At 35.5% G+C, this 21,170-nt stretch overlaps 2 protein-coding genes across 6 annotated transcripts; one reads left to right on the forward strand and one right to left on the reverse strand.

The window, feature by feature from the left end:
- Positions 1–1,145: 1,145 nt before the first annotated feature.
- On the reverse strand, positions 1,146–6,561 carry LOC110056306 (membrane protein BRI3-like). Of its 5 annotated transcripts, none has more exons than XM_089289015.1 (4): positions 6,493–6,561; positions 6,275–6,369; positions 3,900–4,073; positions 1,146–2,267 (listed from the first exon to the last, which is right to left on the reverse strand). In XM_089289015.1, exons 3-4 carry the CDS (start codon positions 4,048–4,050, stop codon positions 2,038–2,040), a joined length of 381 nt encoding a protein of 126 aa, XP_089145141.1. In that variant the 5' UTR covers positions 4,051–4,073; positions 6,275–6,369; positions 6,493–6,561; the 3' UTR covers positions 1,146–2,037. The 5 variants fall into 5 exon arrangements, 4 of the variants coding, with proteins under 4 accessions (XP_089145141.1, XP_089145142.1, XP_020618419.2 ...); XM_089289016.1 differs by having other exon boundaries at positions 3,900–4,091; XM_020762760.2 differs by lacking the exon at positions 6,493–6,561 and having other exon boundaries at positions 6,275–6,486.
- Positions 6,562–6,601: 40 nt separating this feature from the next.
- Positions 6,602–21,073, forward strand: LOC110056301 (UNC93-like protein MFSD11). Its single transcript, XM_089288980.1, has 18 exons — positions 6,602–6,900; positions 7,799–7,841; positions 8,630–8,651; positions 9,421–9,528; positions 9,887–9,966; positions 10,748–10,844; positions 11,596–11,654; positions 12,391–12,485; positions 12,693–12,742; positions 12,994–13,040; positions 14,048–14,113; positions 14,411–14,455; positions 15,146–15,223; positions 16,006–16,189; positions 17,073–17,136; positions 17,515–17,586; positions 18,045–18,113; positions 18,743–21,073. Exons 1-18 carry the CDS (start codon positions 6,808–6,810, stop codon positions 18,836–18,838), a joined length of 1,368 nt encoding a protein of 455 aa, XP_089145106.1. The 5' UTR covers positions 6,602–6,807; the 3' UTR covers positions 18,839–21,073.
- The last annotated feature ends 97 nt before the right edge of the window (positions 21,074–21,170 follow it).

Here is a 21,170-nt window from a genome sequence, read left to right on the forward strand (position 1 = left end):
AGTGAGACGAACCCGAAAAAGATAACAGTGATTATAATATTTTTTTTTCACCTTCGATAAAATTTGGTCGGTTGGATGGGTTGGATAAGTTAACCATTTTATAGCGATTGGCCTAGGAATCATCTTTCGTCTTTTTGTGTCTTTTAAGATGAAATTTCGGAGAATTCTTCACCGGAAAATGACCCCTACACTGGCATGTTAAGGGCAACGGGTTAGCTGAAAAGAGGACAACGCGAGTCCCGGGTGCGGGGGAGTTCCACATATGGCAAATATCCTACGTTCATGGAACTTTTCCAGAAATATCCCTGTTGCTCAAGTTAATGTTCGTAATTATTTAGAGAGTAAGCCACAGCTGTCTTAGATGATTTTCATGCGGGTCCTCCATCCTGGTCAAATTGGAATTTGAAGATGCAGATTTTTGGGGGGGAGGGGGGAGGGGGGAGGGGTGGGGAGGAAGAAAAACCCGGATAAAACCCTTGGAGCAAGTCGTGAGCCAACAATAAACTCAGCCCACATATAACACTGGGCCGGAATCGAACCCAGGCCGCATTGGTGGGAGACAAGGGCTCTCACCACTGCGCCGTCCCTGCTCCCCTTAGAGGTAGCAATGTGGAGAGATGTATTTTGAAAACCCAAGAGCCTGAAAAAACTTAAGATATCACAGGCAACAAAATCTTTTACGGGGGAGCGGGGGGGGGGGGGGAGGGGGCAGCATGCAAATTAGTGATGTCACAAGTGACTATTACATCCACCGAGACCCACGTCCCTGAAACACATATTAAAATCTTTTCTTTCCAAATACACTGTAGTTTATAAGCGTGAGTTGCTTGATTTAGCACTCTTGCATGTTTGGAGCAAATGTCACCTAGTCGTGTCCCACAGGCTGATTAGATTATAGCTGCAATTTCATTGATTTGATGAGTTCAACAAACAAGCTAAAATGATGTCAAATGGCACTTAACATACTATTAGCTACAAAAATAAAAGATGGATGAAGATGGACACTGAGTATCCGAAACATGTCTTACAAATTTAAACAGTGTGTCGTCTTTTTTAAATGTTTGATTTCAATCTTACTGCTACAAAAATTTGGCAAAAATAAACATCTTTTCAAATTATTATGTATGAAGTCCTGACAAGCCCAGAGGTTTGAAAACTTAAGTTTCGTACCACATTTATTAATTTACAACTGGTCAGGCCCTGGATAAAATAATTTTACAGACCAGATTACAATTAACAGTTAATAACAAGTCAACTAATAAATACAGTTTGCTTTGCATTACAACACAAAACAATTTAAAAGTATGACAATTTTCTAGCTCTATTTAATATGACTGCCATGTAATTAAAGTACATGCAAAGCAAATTATATATGGCTTGGCATTAAATACATGAGAAATTATTTTAAGACATAAATACTGTCTAATAAAATTAATTAGAAATCCATATAAAAATTTAAGATATAGAAGACCCCAGCTACTGCTTAATAATATTATAAGACTCTACGTCTTCTCCCTAGCCTAAGATAGTTTTTTTTTTGTATGCTGCAAGGCACATCCTGTTACCTCTTACTCCCTTATCAGGTAGGGGTGGTTAAATAAAGAGCAAACATGAAAAACATTTTATACTTCATTGACACAATATAGTCAATAACAATCTTGTAATTGTCATTTGCCCTTGGAATAAAACATATTAAACAACTGAACTACTGTGTACCAGAGCTTGTTCTCACACATAGCAAAATACTTCAAGATAAGCTGAGGCTGAAAACCTCTCTTGATCTGCCCCCACATCTCATGTCCAAGCTGCAAAGTTTTAAATCAATCCCCTGTCGTCAGACAACACAGGGACCACAGAGGTACTAGTAAGAAGTATTATTAACAAAATCTCTGTCTCTAACTTGAAATTCAGAATCCACTGTCTTATTCTAAAGCTATTTAATAACTATTTGCCTAGATTTGTACTAGACTGCGTAAATCTGTGTTAAACACAAAATACATGAACCATTGAGAAAATATTCCTTGTTTAAAGTGTCACTCAGGAGTATCTCATTCCACAGTGGGTGCATCGCTTTTCAGTGAGCAAAAGACAACAGAGGACGCCAAGGGGGAAGAAGAAGATGGCTAAGCAAATTCCCAGACCAGTGTACTCATCCTGAAGTGTTCCTGTCTGGCAAGCGGGGCAGTTCCCTCGAACATAAACATATGTGGTTGAAGCTGGTGGTGCCGGAATGGTTTGGTATCTTGGTGGGGCTCCACTCTGGTAACCTTTTGACAATGACAAAACAAACAAACTTTAATCACCAATGATGCCTCTTTATACATGAGCATACATGTAACAATGTTATGTTTAGATGTTTAGGAGCTTACAGGTTAATAACAGAGCCAGTAATACACTTGTCAACTATAAGTAGTATCCTGATACATTTTAGACTGAGGCCCATATATTAGGGGGGGGCGGGGGGTCTGTGTATCCCACATCCCATTAATCTTTGGCCTAAATGTCCTTTCTTCCGTAAATTTAAATAATTTCAAAAACTAACAATTTTGATTGCTCAATATCCCAGAAAATCTGTTCTAAATATCCCTAATATGCCATTAATTTTCCCTAAAATATTCCGTATCGGCCATTAATTGATTACCTTAATTTGCGTATCCCAAAAACCCCTAACAGGGCCTCTAGACAGGGTACATAAGTTACAACTGAATAAAATAAGACTGAATGAAATCCTATTTTAATAATTAATACATTGAAGGCTTCAGTAAGTTATCCTGGCTGAGTAACTCGTACTTTTCATTTGAACGGATTAGTATCAATGCTCTGAGCAGGTTCCTTGAATGGATTTCTACAACACTTGTCTGGCTTCCTAACATATCTTCATGATGGGTTCCTTTCAGAGATCCTGACTGACAAAAGAATGTTGTTCAAACACCATTACTAGGGAGTTTAATGGACAGAACAATGGCATGCCTTATAATTCTTGGTACATTTCTTTGCCATTCTCTGCAAAACAGCAGCGTGAAACGACCAAATTCTGCGTTGTCTGGAAAAGGTGAACGATGATGACTAATTTTTAAATTTCTATTTTGAGTGTCTAGATAGTTTTGACAGTGATAAACAAACTAAAAGACTTTAGAGTATAGATCGTTTTCATGTGACGTCATCACTTTCTAAAATCCAAAACGAAAGAGCCACCAAAGTTTTTGTCCTCATCAGGCACAAAAGGCGGTATATTTATATCTGTTTACAATTTTACAGCTCAATAGCGTGCTTTGTTTGGAATCCAGAGCATTTTGAATTATGGAGGTGCACGACACAAGGCTATGATTGAGTTTGTCGAAAAATATATACTTATCCCATGATTTTGAGCCTTTTTAGAAGTTAAGGCATTAGGAAAAGTGCTTATGTAACTGCTTGTTTGATCAGTACTGATAATCAGTTGCCTAGATAGCCAAAGTAAGTTCCAGATGTTTGAACTATTTTCCGGCCGCCATATTGGTGTACCACGGAGGTACACCAACATGGCGTTTTCATCCTGGGCTCTGTAAATATTGGCGAAACATTGCAACGAATATCTGAAGTTTGGGGAAACACACAGACCTAAAACTTGGAGAAGTGGCTCATTTAGTTATTTTCTGTAACATCATAATTTCGTAGCTTTTTCCACTGGATGGTTTTCGATTTATTTTTTATTGCATGACAGTGAAAGCGATCTATTGCAAGATTCGTGGGTAAAATATAAGTTCACTTTTCAATTGACATTGTCCTCAGCGTCGCAGTCATGGTTTCTTAAACTCCCTATTGATTGCAAGTGACACCAAGGAAGATTATCTCTTTCCAGCTGCAGATATTTAATTGGCAGCGTTACTGCTGATGAACAGAATTAAAAACCAGCTTACTTGGCATGTATCCTGTGCCGGGAGCATTCGTGATTGGAGGTGGGCCCTGCTGGTAACCCTGAGGCACCTGTTGGTATCCCTGTTGGTATCCCTGTTGGTATCCCTGTTGGTATCCCTGATGTCCTGGGGTGTATGGCGGGGGAGCTGACATGTTGTGATTTTACCTTCAAAAAACTGCCCCAAATAACAATACTGTAAAGTTAAAACAGTAGGTAATAAATTATTTCAGGTGATTTATTTATTTATTTATTTATTTATTTTCATTTATTTATGTTTTCACTTTTATACAATAAAAAAATTTTGCATATTGTTAACAGCACCTAACATTAAGTACTAACAATTTATGGTGATTTACTAACATGGTGAGCTCTATGACAATTTGTAATCAGCTGGAGATTGGTTACATTAGAATTAAACAGTATGGGTGGGTTTAAATTTTATGCCAAGTTTTCAGTGGTTATTTTGCTCTCAACTTGGATTATATAATTATAAAACAAGAAGTTAGGAGTAACCAACACTAAGACCAGGCATTAATAATACGTTCATTGCGAACATATAGCAACTGGTTAATTTATTTAATTTAGTTCGCAACCGAAAACAGAAACATGATATAACAGAGAGAAAAAATGTAGAATAAACCTTCACTTGGGACTCTGTTGGCCCAGGTAATAATGCCTAATTTTTATTACATGGCTTGAGTGCCACTATAAGCAGGCAAGATAAACCAATGAAAATCCAGCACTGGGATTGACTACGCAGAGGGCAGCCTGGGCGAGGTAAGGGGCACTCCAGCATTTCATTCAAGTATGCTACAAGCAATGAATCACAGGATAGACTATGGTTTTTTACGTTATCACTCTGAAATAGGGTACCATGATTACGACACACAAAATACACATTACTACTCCTAGTGTTTATTTCTCTGAAGTTAAAATATGTTTTCTGACTATTCTGTATTTTTTTCAACTGTTAATTTTCTTATCTTTTTATTTATAGTTTTGTATCGTCATTGCAATCTTGTATATTAATTTTATTTGTTATTTATAAATCATTGTACCCTAATTCTCTTTTTGTTTGTGTGGCAAATAAAAAAAAAATAAAAAAAAATAAATTAAAATATTTTCAGATTTAGCATGCTGCTTTTCCATGACTTTGAATGACCCAAACGTAACTAAATTTCTCAACTTTCCAGCTTTTCCATGATCTTTGTGAACCCTGTAACTTTTTCTTGCAAATATGTGAGAGTGAGAGAGTTGACGAAAAAGCAAAGTGCTTCAGCTCATAGTTCACTTATGGTATTTGGTGTGCACTGAAAGTCCTGTCTGATAGCCCAGGGCTAAAGGATTTTCCAGTAAGGCAAATATGTTCTGTCTGTCGACTTGCCCAATGAGCAAGGGAAGCTTCTTGGGAAATTTTTTTGAGGAAACCTGATGTAGGAGCCTGGGGGGGAACTCTCATATAAAAAGGAGGGGGATGCTCGTCGGTAATTTTGAAAAGAACCCCTAAGAGGTACCAAGATCCTGTTTTGTGAGTGTGGCTTGAAATTTTTTTCACCCCTAAGAGGTACCAATTCTGAGACCAAAAAATAGATCAGTTGAATTTCAAATATCTCGTGTCATTTTTTTTTTTTTTTTTGCTCAATACCCTTAAAAGGTACTGCAAAAGCTCCTGCTGTGGACCTTTTGAGGCTGGCACCCTAAGAGCTACCAAAACTGCTTTTTTAACCCCTATAAGGTACACCAAGCACCCTCATCCATTTTGTATGAGTCCCCCCCTCCCCCCAGGTTGCAAGAGTTGCAATTTTTCTCATGAATCAAAAATAACTTAGCCTTCTTTATATAACTGTATGTATGGAATTACTGTTTACACATAAAACAGGAAAGCTACTGAGAAAGTCTAGTAATATGGGGGTTTATTACCTCATAACTTCTACAATAATGCGAGTTTCAAAAAACCCATATGCAGCATTAAGCACCTAGACGTTCTTAATCTATTGACACTGACAAATTTTCGGATTTAGATGGCTTTTAAGTTTTAGGTTTTCTTCTATTCTGGTCACATGACTGGTCAAATATGGCCGTGATTTGAAACTTTGGCAGTAGTCTTCAATGGAACTAACCTGTGCGAAAAGCTTATCCTTAGGAGGTGTGGTTTTCAAAATATGACTGTTAGAAACCTTACTTAGTAACACACTCATGACCAATTGGTAGTTAAGAAGGACCCCTCCAACAAGTGTGCTCATGTGATCTTACATATACTTACAAAGATAACTCATTTCGGATCGTTTAATACAATTTCTAATAAGCATTGCCACGGCGAACTTCACTATGAATAGTTCCTTGTCATGTTTTTCACTATTTCTGGCATATACTTACAAAGTGATCTGGAGCAGCAGCCCTCCTCTAGTTCCTGGGTTTATTTACACGATAACTCAGTTCGTTGATTATGATGATTCAGTGCTAGTCATTTTCTGAAATATTCATCACGAAAATATTACTACTATCTGTCTAAAAATGAAAGGTTTCACTTCCTAAGAAAAGATTCTGATCAAAAGCCACAGTTAAATTTCAATATAAGCTTAAAATGGACTTACCTGGAACTCGGGAACCTGTGTAATGACATCACCGTTAATATTGTCATGTGACAGACGTTACGGCCGGTCATCAGACATCCCCTATGTACCCTACAAAGGAGTTATTGCTTTTGATTTAAAGCTTTAAAACAGAGAAATTTGTCGCAAATTGTTACAAAATAAGTAAAATACTCGTTCAAATTAAATTTTCGATGAGAATTTTGAGCGTTTAATTGTTCAGTACCATACTGAAGAGTGGTAAGAACCCTGGGGTATGAAGAGCATTTGCAACCTTACAAGGGCTGGGTGAGCATTATCGGTTCATTCTTCAGCAAGATGGCGGTCGATGTTGGCATGTGGAACGTCCTTGTCATGGGTTTTGCCTTCATGTTCATGTTCACAGCGTTTCAAACGACAACCATGATCGAGGTAAATATATTAATTGTCTTTTCTAGAACTTAGTTTTAATATTAGATGGGCTAAACTCTCCTTATTTAAGGTTTTCGTCAAATCCATGGCTTTCTTCTGTTTCCTCTTGTGCTGTGACTCTTGTGTGACATGGTGCGAATCTGGCCAACAAAGTAAACTTACACAAGCTTAAGTCACATATAGATAAAGTAAAAACTGTAAAATGAGAATAAAAGCGGCGCTGATGTGCCTTCGATTTAAGGTCCCCTCAATCAACCTTATAGTGTTAGAGCTTTTGAGCTTAAGCTTACATAATGTATCAATTATCTGAAAGTAGAGTTCAGCATTGTTCAGGTACTTAAAAGTTCAGTGGCTGCATGCCAATGAAACCTCTTTGTAATTTTGCCCAGGGGACCCACTGGACTGAACCAAACTTTTCAGTCAAGTCAAGAATTATTGTTTTGTTTCAAGTTATGATTTTGTCACTGGAGTGTGAAGAGTTCAAGTCTTCTATGCACTGGCTTCAATTAAAATTACTCTGGATGTTTGGTTGTCATGGATGCCGTTGAAACCAACAAAATTTGAAAGTATTCAGCAGCCAATCAAAATTGCATGAAAAAAAAAAAATCTTAATCCTAAAACAGGATTAATATTGGTGAGATCACAAACAAACTCAGACTTTCTTTAACAATAATTATTATGCTGTGATAATTTGGTTAAAAACTCTTAGGTGACCGCAGCTGAAGTCATGGCACTGTTAATATTTAATTTTGATTATCACAATATAAAATTAATTCTAGTTCTTTGCACTAGCTCATGCTAGTTCTGGGTTTCTATTGCATATTACATAGAAACTTGCTCATTCACACAGGGACTGTTTTCTTATTATTTTCATGAATTACCTCTTCTCTGCTTTCAGCCCACAGTGTTACAGAGTTTCAGAAATAGTACCAACAAAGATGGTAAGTCGGAATTCTTACAATGCACATGTGTGTTTCTATGAGTGCAATAATTAAAGTAGATAACCTGTTTTAAATGAGGTATGGAATAAAGGTACATGTATATCCCATACTACACACTCTCCTAAAGGCTTGTGTGTCAGGGGTTTTATTAAGAGCCAGGCACTGGGCAAATTGACTGGCTTTGAGGATGATTTTGCCCACCTAGTTTGACCATCAAGAGGAACGTTTTTCACATAAAGAAGTTCAGTCCAAAGATTTTTGTCCATCTGTGAAAACCAGTTACCCTCCTGCTGAAAAAGTCAATGAAACCCCTGCAAGGCCATGGTTGAAGAAAAATTACGAGGAGCCCAAAGGTTCCTAACCATGAAATCCTGGGCGTCCAGTACTTAGCTTGTATGAAAATAGAAAATTTGTCCAGTTGCCAAAAGGCAAAAGTTAGTCACCTTTGGCACCTGGGCTCCTCTAGAGCACAGCCCTGCCTAGTGTGTACTCTGAAAAACAAATCTCTCACTCTGATATTTTATTGCATACAATTTTCACCAAAAATGTTGCATTTAATACAAGCTGTGATTGGTTATTAAAAATGAACTTTAGATTGCAATCCATCCTTTGTAGAAAAAATTATGGTGACTGGTATTTATCTACAATTCTTAGCACACAAAAACCTATTATTAGTAATGCAAGCCCATAGAGATGCACAGAAAACCTGGCATACACGATGCCATTAGCACAGGGACAAATATTGCAAAAATATGTTTCCTTATGTTTATGTTTACTTTCTTTTTCAGAAAAGATAGATGGATATGTTAGGTAAGGGCAGAAGCATATGCTTCTGGTGAGGGACAATCCTGTCTTTTCAAATAGGCTTGAAAAAGGCAATTGAAACAAAATTACCAGTAGTTTAAAAATATCATAATTATAGAATTAAAAATTTGTCTGTGCAACTTTCCATAAAATGATCAAGTGTGCTTTACATCTTAAAAAATTTAACTATATAGCTGTCATTAACAGCTGCTTAAACCCGTTAAAATTTGCCTCATTCCAAATGGTGATGGCAGTCCATTCTATTACTATACCCTGGTCAAATATCAACATCACTGCTATGCCAAATGTCTGATCTCCTAGAGACTTCTTTGTGTTACTTTCAGATACCAGTAGCAATATGTCATCAGTTGATCACAGGCTGTAGCCAGGTTTTTTCTCAACATACACTTGACCACAAAGATATCTTTTTAAAAAAAAAAACAACTAATATAGCCTATGTATTTATTAATGTAAAAACAACAGCAAGAACAATTTATTAATACAAACAGAAAGCGAAACATAACAAAATAAAGGAATATGAACAATGAAGTAAACGAGAAATAAAATTCACTCAACCCGCAGTTAGCATTAGATGCATGTATGAATACACATGTATCTATAGTAAGTAATTATTATGAAGTTGTTCTGGAGGCAAACTGAACAGTCAGGGTTTTTTTAATTACAAGTAATACTTTATTGAGTCAGAACACATTTTGTTATCAACATCACGTTGTTTAAAATGTGCATTTAATGTGTGCTCTTTTAATCTTTATAGCCTCGGTATCATCTATGCTGTATTCACTGTGGCTAACTGGCTGGCACCATCCTTTGTTGGATTATTTGGACCAAGGGTGTCCATGATAGTGGGTGGGATCTGCTATGCGTAAGGGACTCCTTCTTCATTGTTATTAATACATAAGATAGTAAAGAACTATTTTCACTTGAAACTAGCATGTGCACAACGCTGGTTTATTTTTTAATGCCCACTTTTATTTTTGTTTATTTCTACACTGCATTTAGAGCAATTTTCAAAGCATTCTTGTACATTTTCCTAAATGGCTGAAACCCTATTAATTTGTATACATTTGGTCTGCCTGTGGTGATGATTTAGAGTGAAATTAATGAGATCAACACATGGTTTTGTGCTACATGGGTAGGGACTGAATTGAGAGTTTTTAATCGGTGCACTGACTTAAGAGTTATTCACCAATATAATGATAACTATTGCTTTTGATTTTCAGTTTGTTTATAGCAAGTCTCATTCAGCCAAAAGCTTGGAGTGTGTACCTGGGCTCAGTTGTTATTGGTTATGGAGCCAGTGGTAATTTTCTTTGTTTATTTTAATGTGACAAAAACATGCTGAAGGTTTTTTACTCTCAGTATTATGGATAAGGGGTGGTCCATTGTATTTTTCAGGCATGTATGGTACTTTGTTTGTACTAATTTTTGCACATACCAAATTTCGTGATTTTCCTGCTTTGGAAAAGGTGTGAAAATTCATACTGTCTTGCAAACAAAGGAGAGTGTAAAAATTAGACATGCAATTAACTTTATACTAGATTATGTTAGGAAACAATACAATGGATTTTAAATGTTTCAAGTCGTGGGCTCATTGGTTAAAAGTGTTCAATTTCTATGATCCTTGCAAATATTTTTATGGTCTTGTTACAGTACTCATGTCTCTTTATTTTACTGGGTTAATTCTATTTGATTTTTATGAGTATGACTGTCATAGATGTCAAAGGGTTTATTTACAGACTGTAAATTAAAAAAAATGCATTTGTTGGGAGCTGGACTGAGTTACTAACCAACAATGATATGCTACTTCCGTTTGTAGTTTTTGAATGAGTTTGATATGAAACACGAAGCCTTGTCCTTCCAGATGTGGCACTATACCTAAATTTAAGATGTGGATGCACTGCTTTTGAAATCATGTGGCAGGGTGTTTCTGAAACATGTTTGAGATAAACAGTGTCAGCGAGGAAAGACACTGTTTTAAAATTTACCTGAACAACAACAACCGAACCAGGTTGCAATCCAGACCCTGTGATTAATTAAAAGTATAACTTCAGGACAATTCTTTAAAATTGTTTTCTCCCTAGTTATATGGACAGGCCAAGGTAACTTTCTAACAATAAATTCTACTCCTGAAACCATTTCAAGAAACAGTGGTATCTTTTGGGCTTTGCTACAATGCAGGTAAGTGAGAAAGACTCCAGAAGATCAGTTCACTAATGCAATGTGACCTTTCATTGGCTCTAATGCAATTATTAATAGTAGTTTTCAGTGGTCACAAGTATCGTAAAACAAAACCCAAGGTTATCTGGCCAGTAACAAAGGACATATTATAAAATGCAGTAAACCAATTAAAATTTGAAGCAAATTTATGTAGCTGACGTGAAGTGCTGGAAATTGTATGTGAGCGACTCAGTTACAAATTTTTGGTTTTGGTGTATTAACCTCTGATTGGATGACAAAGTGGTGCATGTTTGTCGTGTAACATATATAGTAATGTAAAACCAATATTGAAAGCAAATACAAATAACTTTTGATGCTCAGATGAAAATGGCATACACATGCATTGTATACAAAACATGTACATAATCATTTGCATAACCCCACCTCCCTGAGGAACACATTAATTAGTAATAATTTCTGGTCACAATGATCACTACATCTTCTCAATTATGGTCAGGTTTATGTTTTTGGTGAATATAGGTCAGTTGGTAATGAAATAAGGGAGCCATAACAGTGCCTAATATAAACACAAATGGTAAGAAAACTTGCACGAATATGACGAATAGACTATTTGTCATAAGCATGCAAGCTTTCTACCATTTGTGTTTTATATTGCCATTTTTATCCAGAATATAAAAACATACAATCATGTACATCTACGTCATCTAGTTTTTGCATTAAAGTTTCATTAAATTTACTACCTTCTTTGCAGCTTGCTTTTTGGAAACATGTATGTGTACTTCCAGTTCAAGGATGAATCACAAACAATTAGTAAGTCAGTGTTTAGAAGTCTTATTACCTGGCAATGTACTGGGAATTACTGTAATGTACGCAAAGGGAATTATACAACCATCATCATCATCATTGTCGTTATGATCACCTGTCCTTATTGCACCATGCCAGGCATGAGGCCTACAGCATAGGGCATATATTAAATAATAGAATTGTATATACCTGCAGCCCCCTGCACTCTAGCTAGCACTAGAGTGGTTCATAGTGTTCAAGTGATAGTGGTTTTAAGTTGGTTGTAACAAAATTTCTGGCAAGCCAGGCAACCAAACCGGTGAATTTGTTTGCCCTGATAAATCTTTAGTTGTCTATTTAAAATAACATTTAAAAGTGTTAAGTTTGAAATTGCATGTGCCATTGCATTGTGGTGAAGCAAATTGAGTAACTAATCATAATTATTGCAAAATGCAATCATGTGAAAGTAGGCTCTAAATTCAAGACATACAGTCACTGCATTTAAGTAATTTATGCACTGCACAGCTCAAAGTAAAAATAAAAATCATCAATAATAAAAAAAATAAGTTAGCGGTAATATTTGTGTTTGCATTCTTAAACGTGATTTGAAATACTTAGTGAGTGAATGGTAGCAATATGAGAATTCAAATTATTTATCCATCTCAAAATATCAGAGTAATCACTGGTACATGTACATTGACTCACAGACAGATAATGTGAATTTTATATCGATCTTTGTAATAATTTATGATGTTTGTTTTAGGTGACTCTGTAAGAAGAACTGTGTATACAGTGTTTACAACCGTGTGTGGCCTAGGAATATGTCTTTTATTTCTTTTACGGAAACCAAGAGATCTGGTAAGAAATGAGTACAATGTCATAAAATTTTCATTTGAAAATAATTTGTATCACTTGTAAAATTATTAGGTAATGTAACGGAACTGCCACAAAATTGGTAAAACAGTCCATAATTTGTGTGAAAGAACTGTTAACTTGCTGGTGACTGTGTTCAGTGAAAAGCGCCATCACTCTGTACTTAACTTGAGTTGTACCTTTCTGTCATAGACATCACATGGAGATGGAAATGGAGACGAAGAGCTGAGTCAAAGTATCAGGTGAGCTGCTTGTCTTGCTATCTCATCTCTTCCAGCCAGTAGTTGTTGTTGTTTACAAGTAAACCTACCTGGTGCTTATACTGTAATTACTGGAACTCTACCATTAGCCAAACTGTAACAATGACTTATATAGTAATATATAATAATTATATTAATAATATATACATAATGTAGGGTTAATTTCACAAATTTTCAATGTACATGTACAGTGATTGTAGTAATTTCATGTCAACTGTCTTTTTTAATCTTAGACAGTCCAGTGGCACTACTGGAAGAAGAACTGCTTTAGAATCATTTAGTGAGTCAAAATCTTTATCTTTAATGATCTTTTTTATCTTATTTACCATAGATTAGGAATAATTGCCGGTTTTCATGTGATGTCATCATTTTCCAAAATCAGAAATTACCATGAATGAATCCCTCTGAAGTTTTAATTTCATCAGATGTAAGAACCTCTAATAACTTGACTTTTTGCAACATTTAAGCCTGACAGGGTTCCTCATGTAATAGACCATGTCTGAATTTCCAAGTTTATGCGTTGTGTGACATTAAAATGACAGTTATTGCTCAAGTTTTTGCTAACTGAACAATTCTTGCTCAAGAAGAAGTATTAATTTCAATGTGTTGGAGCTCTAGAGTAATAAATTTTTGTTTCAATGGCAAAACTCAATGACAGATGTTTCTGTTACTTTATGACCGCCATGCTTGTGTCCCTCCGAGGGGCAGAAACATGGTGACTCCATACAAAGTTCTATAAATCTGAGTGAAACACTTGTCCAAATAGCGTGTGAATGAAAAACCGCACAGACCTAAATCTTGGTGAGGTTGGTTATAATTATATCAATCATCTTTCATATCCCAGCTTCTTGAATTAATTTATTAAATGTTTACGATTTTTATTTTTGATGGTGTGACACAGCAAACCAGCCATAGTTGTTAGTAAATAATAATTCCAAAAAAGAAGGAAAAAAAACTTAATTATAAGCAGATTATATGACATGGTAAGGAAGGATACCTAAGAAAATAAATCATGACAGTGACTAAAAAGAACTCTTAATTATTACTAGTTCTTTTGAGACAATAATGAAAACCAGAGTAAACTGTAACAATGGCTGGAAGGTATTTCAATGCTGGCTATCTCAAAGTTTTCCAAAAGTCACTTAAGGCTTATTCCAAGCACCCCTTCAATTTCTGCAAGGTACAATAATATTATGGCGTACTCTGACTTTGGCTGTGATTGTGTTTCCTGCTTCAATGTATGAATACTTCATATAATTTTTTCTGCTGTTACTTTTTTTTTCACAGAAATTGCTGTGAAGATATTTTTCACAAAGGACATGTTGTTGCTCAGCTTGTGTTTTGCATATACTGGTGGGTTGGCAGTTACTGCCCAAAACTGTTGTAAATAATTGTTGTAAATGGCACTATGCTGATTCAGCTTCGTACCAGGATTCTTCCAAATTGGAGTCCTGTACTGTAGTCATTGACTGTTTTACTAGTGAACTGTGGACAATCGGCAGCTGTGGATTACTATCCTTATGAAGACCTTATAGCCCGTATACATAATAATTGTTCTTATTCCAAACTAGTTTTATTCAGATCTCAGTATCCTTTGTCCATGTAAATTATTATTATTTTTTTTTTTTGGCTTCTTGCAATTTTTTCCAGGTATTGAGCTTACTTTCTTCAGTGGTGTGTATGGCACATGTGTAGGTAAGTTGTCAGAGCAAACAGTGCAATACAGATTACTGGTCAGGATGAGAACTGATAATTTTTAATTCCCACTTCTTAGATCAAAAAGAAAAAAATTCAAACATTCTTGGTCCCAGGGTCTGTGATCCTTTTAGTCATCACCAAGAATCATAACCTCTTGGAGGACCATCAAACACAGGATGTCTGCGATTCTTGGATCTCCTATCAAATCTGATAAATCAGACAGATCTGATTGACTGAGAATTAATTTTGAAGTAAACACTCAGGTTCAGAAATTTGCTCTGGCCAGAGTCATGACTCTTGGTGCTGACTACAAGGATTGCAACCTCTGGGGATGAGAATGCAAGGCAAATAATCAGCACTGTGTGTAGTAACAAGAATTATGAGAATCGCAAGACTACAAAAAACCCATAATTTACTAGAATGGAGAATATTCTCATGCAAAACACATGTACCACCTGGGGCACAAAAGAAAACATACTGCTGACCAGTAAGAACTAGACCTTGCATGATTTAATGAGAATTTAACAGATCCACAGACACTATAATTTTACTTTATTCAGGCTCTTTTGAGGAAGAAAAATTCACAAAAATTTTCCACTTAGCATTTGGTAGTTTTTGACTAACCCATTCAATTTTAGTACTCATTAATAAATTAATAGTGATTTTTGTTATTAACTTGTTTGTAAGGCAATACAAAGAAGTTTGAACATTCTAAACGTCAAATTGGACTGGTAGGAATGTTTATTGGTTGTGGAGAGATTATTGGTTAGTGTCATAATCATGATTAGAGTTTGCTTTATTTTAATTAGTTTGTGTTAAATGAAAAAGATTGCAGCTACTCTAAATGAATATATGACAATCTTTTATGAAATTTATGTTTAATTTCCATACTATATGCCAATAATTATGCATTACACTATTTCCGATTGAACTTCAATCAGTTGCATGTGTTAAATGGAAGGACTGAACAAATATTAGATATTAATGAGTGAATGTATAAGTTTGAATGGTGAATGAGTGAACAAGGGAATGTATGAGTAAAGGAATAACTGAACAAATTAACAAACATTCAGACAAAAAACAAACAAACAAGCAAACTATTGAATGTAACAACTGCAACAAAATGATCAAAATACTGAATCAACAAATTTAATTTAAATGTAACTAGGTAACCACTGTGCTCAGTGACAATGTGAAGTATGTTGCAATTACAATTCAAAGGTTTTTGACTGACCAGTGTTATAGCCACCCTGGGGGCAAATAAAGTACTACTGACAGCACATAAGAAAAGGCTCTGCTTGCATTGCGTGTTACAGCATAATATAATTTTCATCGATAAATTTTAATACCTAGAGCATATTTTTACCTGCTGGAAAGCAGCAACATGAAGTGCCAAGATCTAAGTTTTCGGGATAATATTAATTATACATTGCGAACCAAGGTGCCCATTAACTTTCCAATGTTAACTGTTGCTGTTTATCTTATCATTATTTTTTGAGTTAAAGGTTGACTGTCTGGCTTAGAAGTGTAATACTGTTTTCCTGCAGGTGGCCTTCTGTTTGGTATTTTTGGTAAAAGAAGCAACAAATTTGGTAGAGATCCAATTGTATTGTTTGGAGCTGCTGTGCACTGGATATGCTTTCTGCTTATCTTTCTCAATATTCCTGATAACACTCCTAAAACTGCTACTACAGCTTCAGCTGGTTCTTATCATGTATTTTCTGAACCTAAGTGAGTACATAATGTTATGTCATTTAGTTTTTGTTGATCAAATATTGAGTTGAGGCTCATGTCAAAGACAAACTTTGTTGTTGTTTGGCTGGGATTGAAATAAATTTAGGTTGAAGTTAATAACTTGGGTTGATGATCTATTACATTAATTGTGAAAAGTTTCTTGCACATAGTTTACATGCACACTGTAAAACTATGTTTTTCATGTCACAACACGAACACACCTTTGTTTACTCTGTACTTCATGTGTACACATGTACATGTACATGTATGCGCACTGGTTTTTTGTATGCTGTGTCGCACTCATACTGAAAAAGGGCTAGTTAACGCCAACTATTTGACACTTTCAAGAGCTTTTTCGGCATTAGTTTATCCCAAATTTAGTTTGGGCTCCTGAGTCCATTAGTTACTTAGATTTACATGAACAAAAAAAAAAAACAAATTACATTGCACAACGATTTAGAATTTTTAAAATTATTTTATTTTTAAAACATAAATGAGCGAATATTAAAGTTAACAGCTGACATTTTGATGTCATCATGACACCATTCTCAAGGCAAAGTGAATAAATAAACAAACAATATACAAAAGCTCAAACCATCTCTAAACATGTAAACAGACTTGATTCGTCAAAGGTATTCACTTGAAGAACTTGTGAGCCTTCGTTATTATGCTAATTTGTAGAGACTGTAAAAGTGAATCAAATCTTTGCGTTAATTTAATTTATACACTTTACCTTGAGAATGGTGTCATGATGTGCTGAAGCGTCGGCTGTTAACTTTAATATTTGTTTGTTGATGTTTTAAGATGTCATTATTGATCAAGAATTGATTACTTAATTAAAACATGTTTGATGATATTTGTTTGTGTCGGTCATCTGCAGTTTGCAAGTTGCTATGCTTTGTGGTTTTCTGTTGGGCTTAGGCGACAGCAGCTTTAACACACAGGTACATCTAATTGTATCCATGTATTATTGATTATTGATTATTGATAATAATTCTGTATTAACAGTCTGTAAAACATCAACTCAGAAGAATAAAATTAATGTGAAAATTGCTGTTAATCAGCTAGTATTCCATTTATTCTATATCCATGTGTAATCTAGTTTTTGTATTGTCAGAAATTTAATTGTGGATAAAGGGGAACCTAGACATCTTATGATCACACCATTAAGACAACCATGTCATTATTATGGCCACTTTTTTCAGTCCAAAGAGAATGCTTAGTCAGTCCTTTTCTTCTCTTTGGAGCCTCTTTAATTAACCACAATTTTGTGGCTAAAGTCGATTGTATTTAGTGAAATTCTACTGCTATTTTCTTCCCAGATATACTCCATTTTAGGTTCACTGTATGGAGATGACAGTGCCCCAGCTTTTGCATTGTTCAAATTTGTACAGGTTTGTTTATGCCTTCTGTTGTCAGCATGTTCATTGTGTTGTGTGTTGTTGTTCTTCACAACCATCAGATTACGAGCCAGAACAATATCTAATCTTCCTTGGCAGGCACTATACTGGTGTATGCTATGTTTTAAATATTTTTTGCCTTTTGGTTAACAGGCAATGTTCAACTTGGGAGATGATTTTTTGCATATTGAAATTTTGTGAATTATCTTCAAAAAGTTTGTTCTAAAATGTTTGAAATTACAGCGATATCCTTGAAGAAAAGACAAGCATTTACACCACCATTGACCTGATAATATTAGAAATAATGATTAAAAGATCTCCTGCACATGGTACATTTAGTGATAAAAAGCTAATAATTATTAAGTAGTCATTAGAAGCTGCATGCATGAATAACCTGAAATACCTTTTAGACATATTTGCAGCTTAATCTTTTGTTATTTTGTTTTTTACAGTCCCTTACTGCGGCAATTGCATTCTTCTACAGCCTAAAGCTTGTCCTCAAATGGCAGCTTCTTATTTTAGTGAGTTATAGCATCATTACATGTATTAATAGTTATAATTACAATGAAAGTCTTATGAAGAGAATACATTAGACTGTGATGTGCGGCACTTTCCATACGAGGAGTCATCCCTTGTTGATAGGTTTGATTCACTTGTAGTAAGCTGGCCTATTTTGTTGGTATGGAAGACTCAGTACTGTGGGTGTTTCACTTATGGTCAGGTATTGCATAATGAAGAAAAACATCCTTTTGCCCCATGTTACCTCCTGCATACATGCACTAATGTAGCTGACTTTATGTGAGGGTAGACTGTGTGATCGGCCAAAGATCTGTGTACTTTAAGGATGTATGCCAACAATGTCAACACCTTTAATCTATCATAGGGCAGAAGAACATCAAAACAAAAATGACAGTTTAAATTAAGAGATGTTATTCTGTGGTTCAGTTTCTTCTACACTTCATAAATTTGCCACCTCAATGATGCAAATTACTCTCAAGATGTCCCAAATCATGTTAAAACTCAGGTATATCAATTTTTTTCTTAGCATGCTTAAATTTAAAGGACACAGGTCCCCTGAGAAGGCATTCTTGTACATTGATGTCTCACTAGAAAGGATTGCAACATCAATGCATATGATTCTGTTTTGCAGGTTATTTCTTCGTTCTTTGGTACAATTGGATTTTTCCTTGTGGAGTGGAAAGTAAGACGAACTGCTAGGCAGGGATATCTTCCTATTGCAAGTTAATATCCCTTTAAAAATATAGTAAATATATATTTTACCTACCAGGTGAAACTGTGTTGTTACACCTCTCAACTCAAATACGTTTCCCTAGACACATGTTACATATCTAGGGCAAACAAAACTCACTAGCTCCCTAGGGAAACAATAAGTTGAACTTTTGACTTCCACATGATCAGGTTGTGCTCCTTGAAACCGCAGTAAATTTTGGAGCCAGGCAGCATCAAGCAAACAATTTCTTTGCAATTTTTCTTCTATTTTTGAGTTTGGAGATGTAACAAAACACTTAATGACTGGCCCCATGGGAAACTGTTTCCCCTGGGGCCAGTCATTAAGTGCTTATAGTTTCACAAGTGAGGACATCATTAATTTTTGAATTCATACTTGCAGAGTTTGCCATAAGCAAATATTACATTAAAGGAGTCCAGTCACTGTATTTTGAGTTATTTTGGCCATGTACAAAATTACCTTTAAATGAAAGGAAACCTGAAAATAGTAGTTTACTAAGATAGAAAAACACCAAAGAGATGAGAATAAACCATAATGGAACAAGGATGGTTAATATGAGGAAGATCACACTGATTGCAAATAACAGACTTGAAAAATTTAGGTTAAGCTTTTCAAGATGTGTGGTGGCAACGTAGCTCCTTTGAGTTTGTTATTCCTTTAAAAATGAAAGTGCTCCTAAACTTCAGTGGGGGTGTTTAGGGGGGGGGAAGGGTGGGGTGAGGTGACTAAATTTGTCTGTGGCATTGGTAAGTAATTTAGGAAAATGGCTTTCATTTTGCGTAAAAGATTTTGAAAACAGGAGAACAGTAGATTAAGGAAGAAATCATTTTCCATGTATTAAGGGCAAAAAGGACCTCTCAGGAAGCTGCAGTTTTCACAAAGCACATGCATGGAATTATTTTCTATGTACATAGTAAGAGGTCAAAGTACACTACACTGTACGTGCATAAAATCTTGTTCCAATGCCTTTGCTTTGGTTTGCTATTGATTTGTATATATGGTCAAAGAAATTTATAATTGGTTCATTACAGTGAGGCTACTCTGACCAAGGCTGCCCGACAAAATTCTCTACAAATTTAACAAACAATTAAACAATAATTATTGGATGAGGTTTTTGTGATATCCAGAATAATCAAGGTCGCATTAGAGGTTATCAGCCGCAGCTGAAGGCTGAGGCTGATAACCCTTACGGAGACCTTATTGGATATCACAAAAACCTCCTCCAATAATTGTTTTATTATACATTGCATAAAAAAAAATGGAAGTCATGTTTTTGCTTCTTCACTGATGGCAAGCATCACAAGTGCACAAACTTGATGTGATTATCCTTAGAAATCATGTACCGGGGTCACATGTGATGTGATTACCCGTGACCTTGGGTGTCCTTGACATGATTATTGTATAATGTGCAACTAGATGATGTCACCTGCACTGATTTCCAAAATTTGCTTTCGGTCAGTCAGAGAAGAGATAGTGAGTTCTATGTATAATAATCCATGTAATCAAGCTGTATTTGCAACAGATTTGTGGTCATTTTGATTACTAACTATTTCAAACTTTGAAAATGCCAGTGAATTCGCTTGAGAGGCCGTGGTCGGAGTAGTCACATTGTAATAATTTTTGACAAAATGCAATATTTTTCAAGGCTTACTACTAATTTTAAAAAGAACAATTTCATGTACGGTTTCAATTATCTAGTGTTCTTTCGATACTATATATGGGTTATTGACAAAGTGTGAGGTCAAGATAGCTGGATATTGGCCAAGTTCTTTTTTTGCGTGTTTATATACCAAGACAGAGTCAAGGTCCATAAACACGCAAAAAAGGAATGAGGCCAATATCAAGCCATCTCGACCGAACAAGCTTGGTCAATAAAGGATTTATTTATGGCTTTTGAGGAAATTTTTCTTGCGGGACACGGCAGGTAGTCCCAAGCAGGCAAATAGCTCCATCTTGCCCACTCGGATGGCCAATCACAGAGCAGGATTTGGTTGATCTTGTCTGCTCACGGAGCTAGCCATATAATAAATACATGTACTGAAGTATATACCATAGTTTACTCAGAAGAACACTAGATTATCCAATATGCTACAGAATGACAATGTTCGATGCTTAGTGTCAATTATTATTTAATTTGTATTGCCCTGTTGTCACTGTAGAAATTCTCCTTGCTGGTTTCATTAAATTTCATGTAAGTTTCTATTAATTTAAGACTGCCATTTTTTTGTGGGGTATTCTGTATTTTTGATTGTCTTTGTAGTAAATTATTGAGGATAAATTATGTACTTATGAATGACTGCTTTTTGGGCTAAGGGCAGTTTTCAGTTGA

The sequence above is a fragment of the Orbicella faveolata genome, unplaced genomic scaffold (genome assembly GCF_042242905.1).
Source record: "Orbicella faveolata isolate gen_17 unplaced genomic scaffold, um_ofav_v1 contig_2, whole genome shotgun sequence".
Classification (NCBI taxonomy): Eukaryota; Metazoa; Cnidaria; class Anthozoa; order Scleractinia; family Merulinidae; genus Orbicella; species Orbicella faveolata.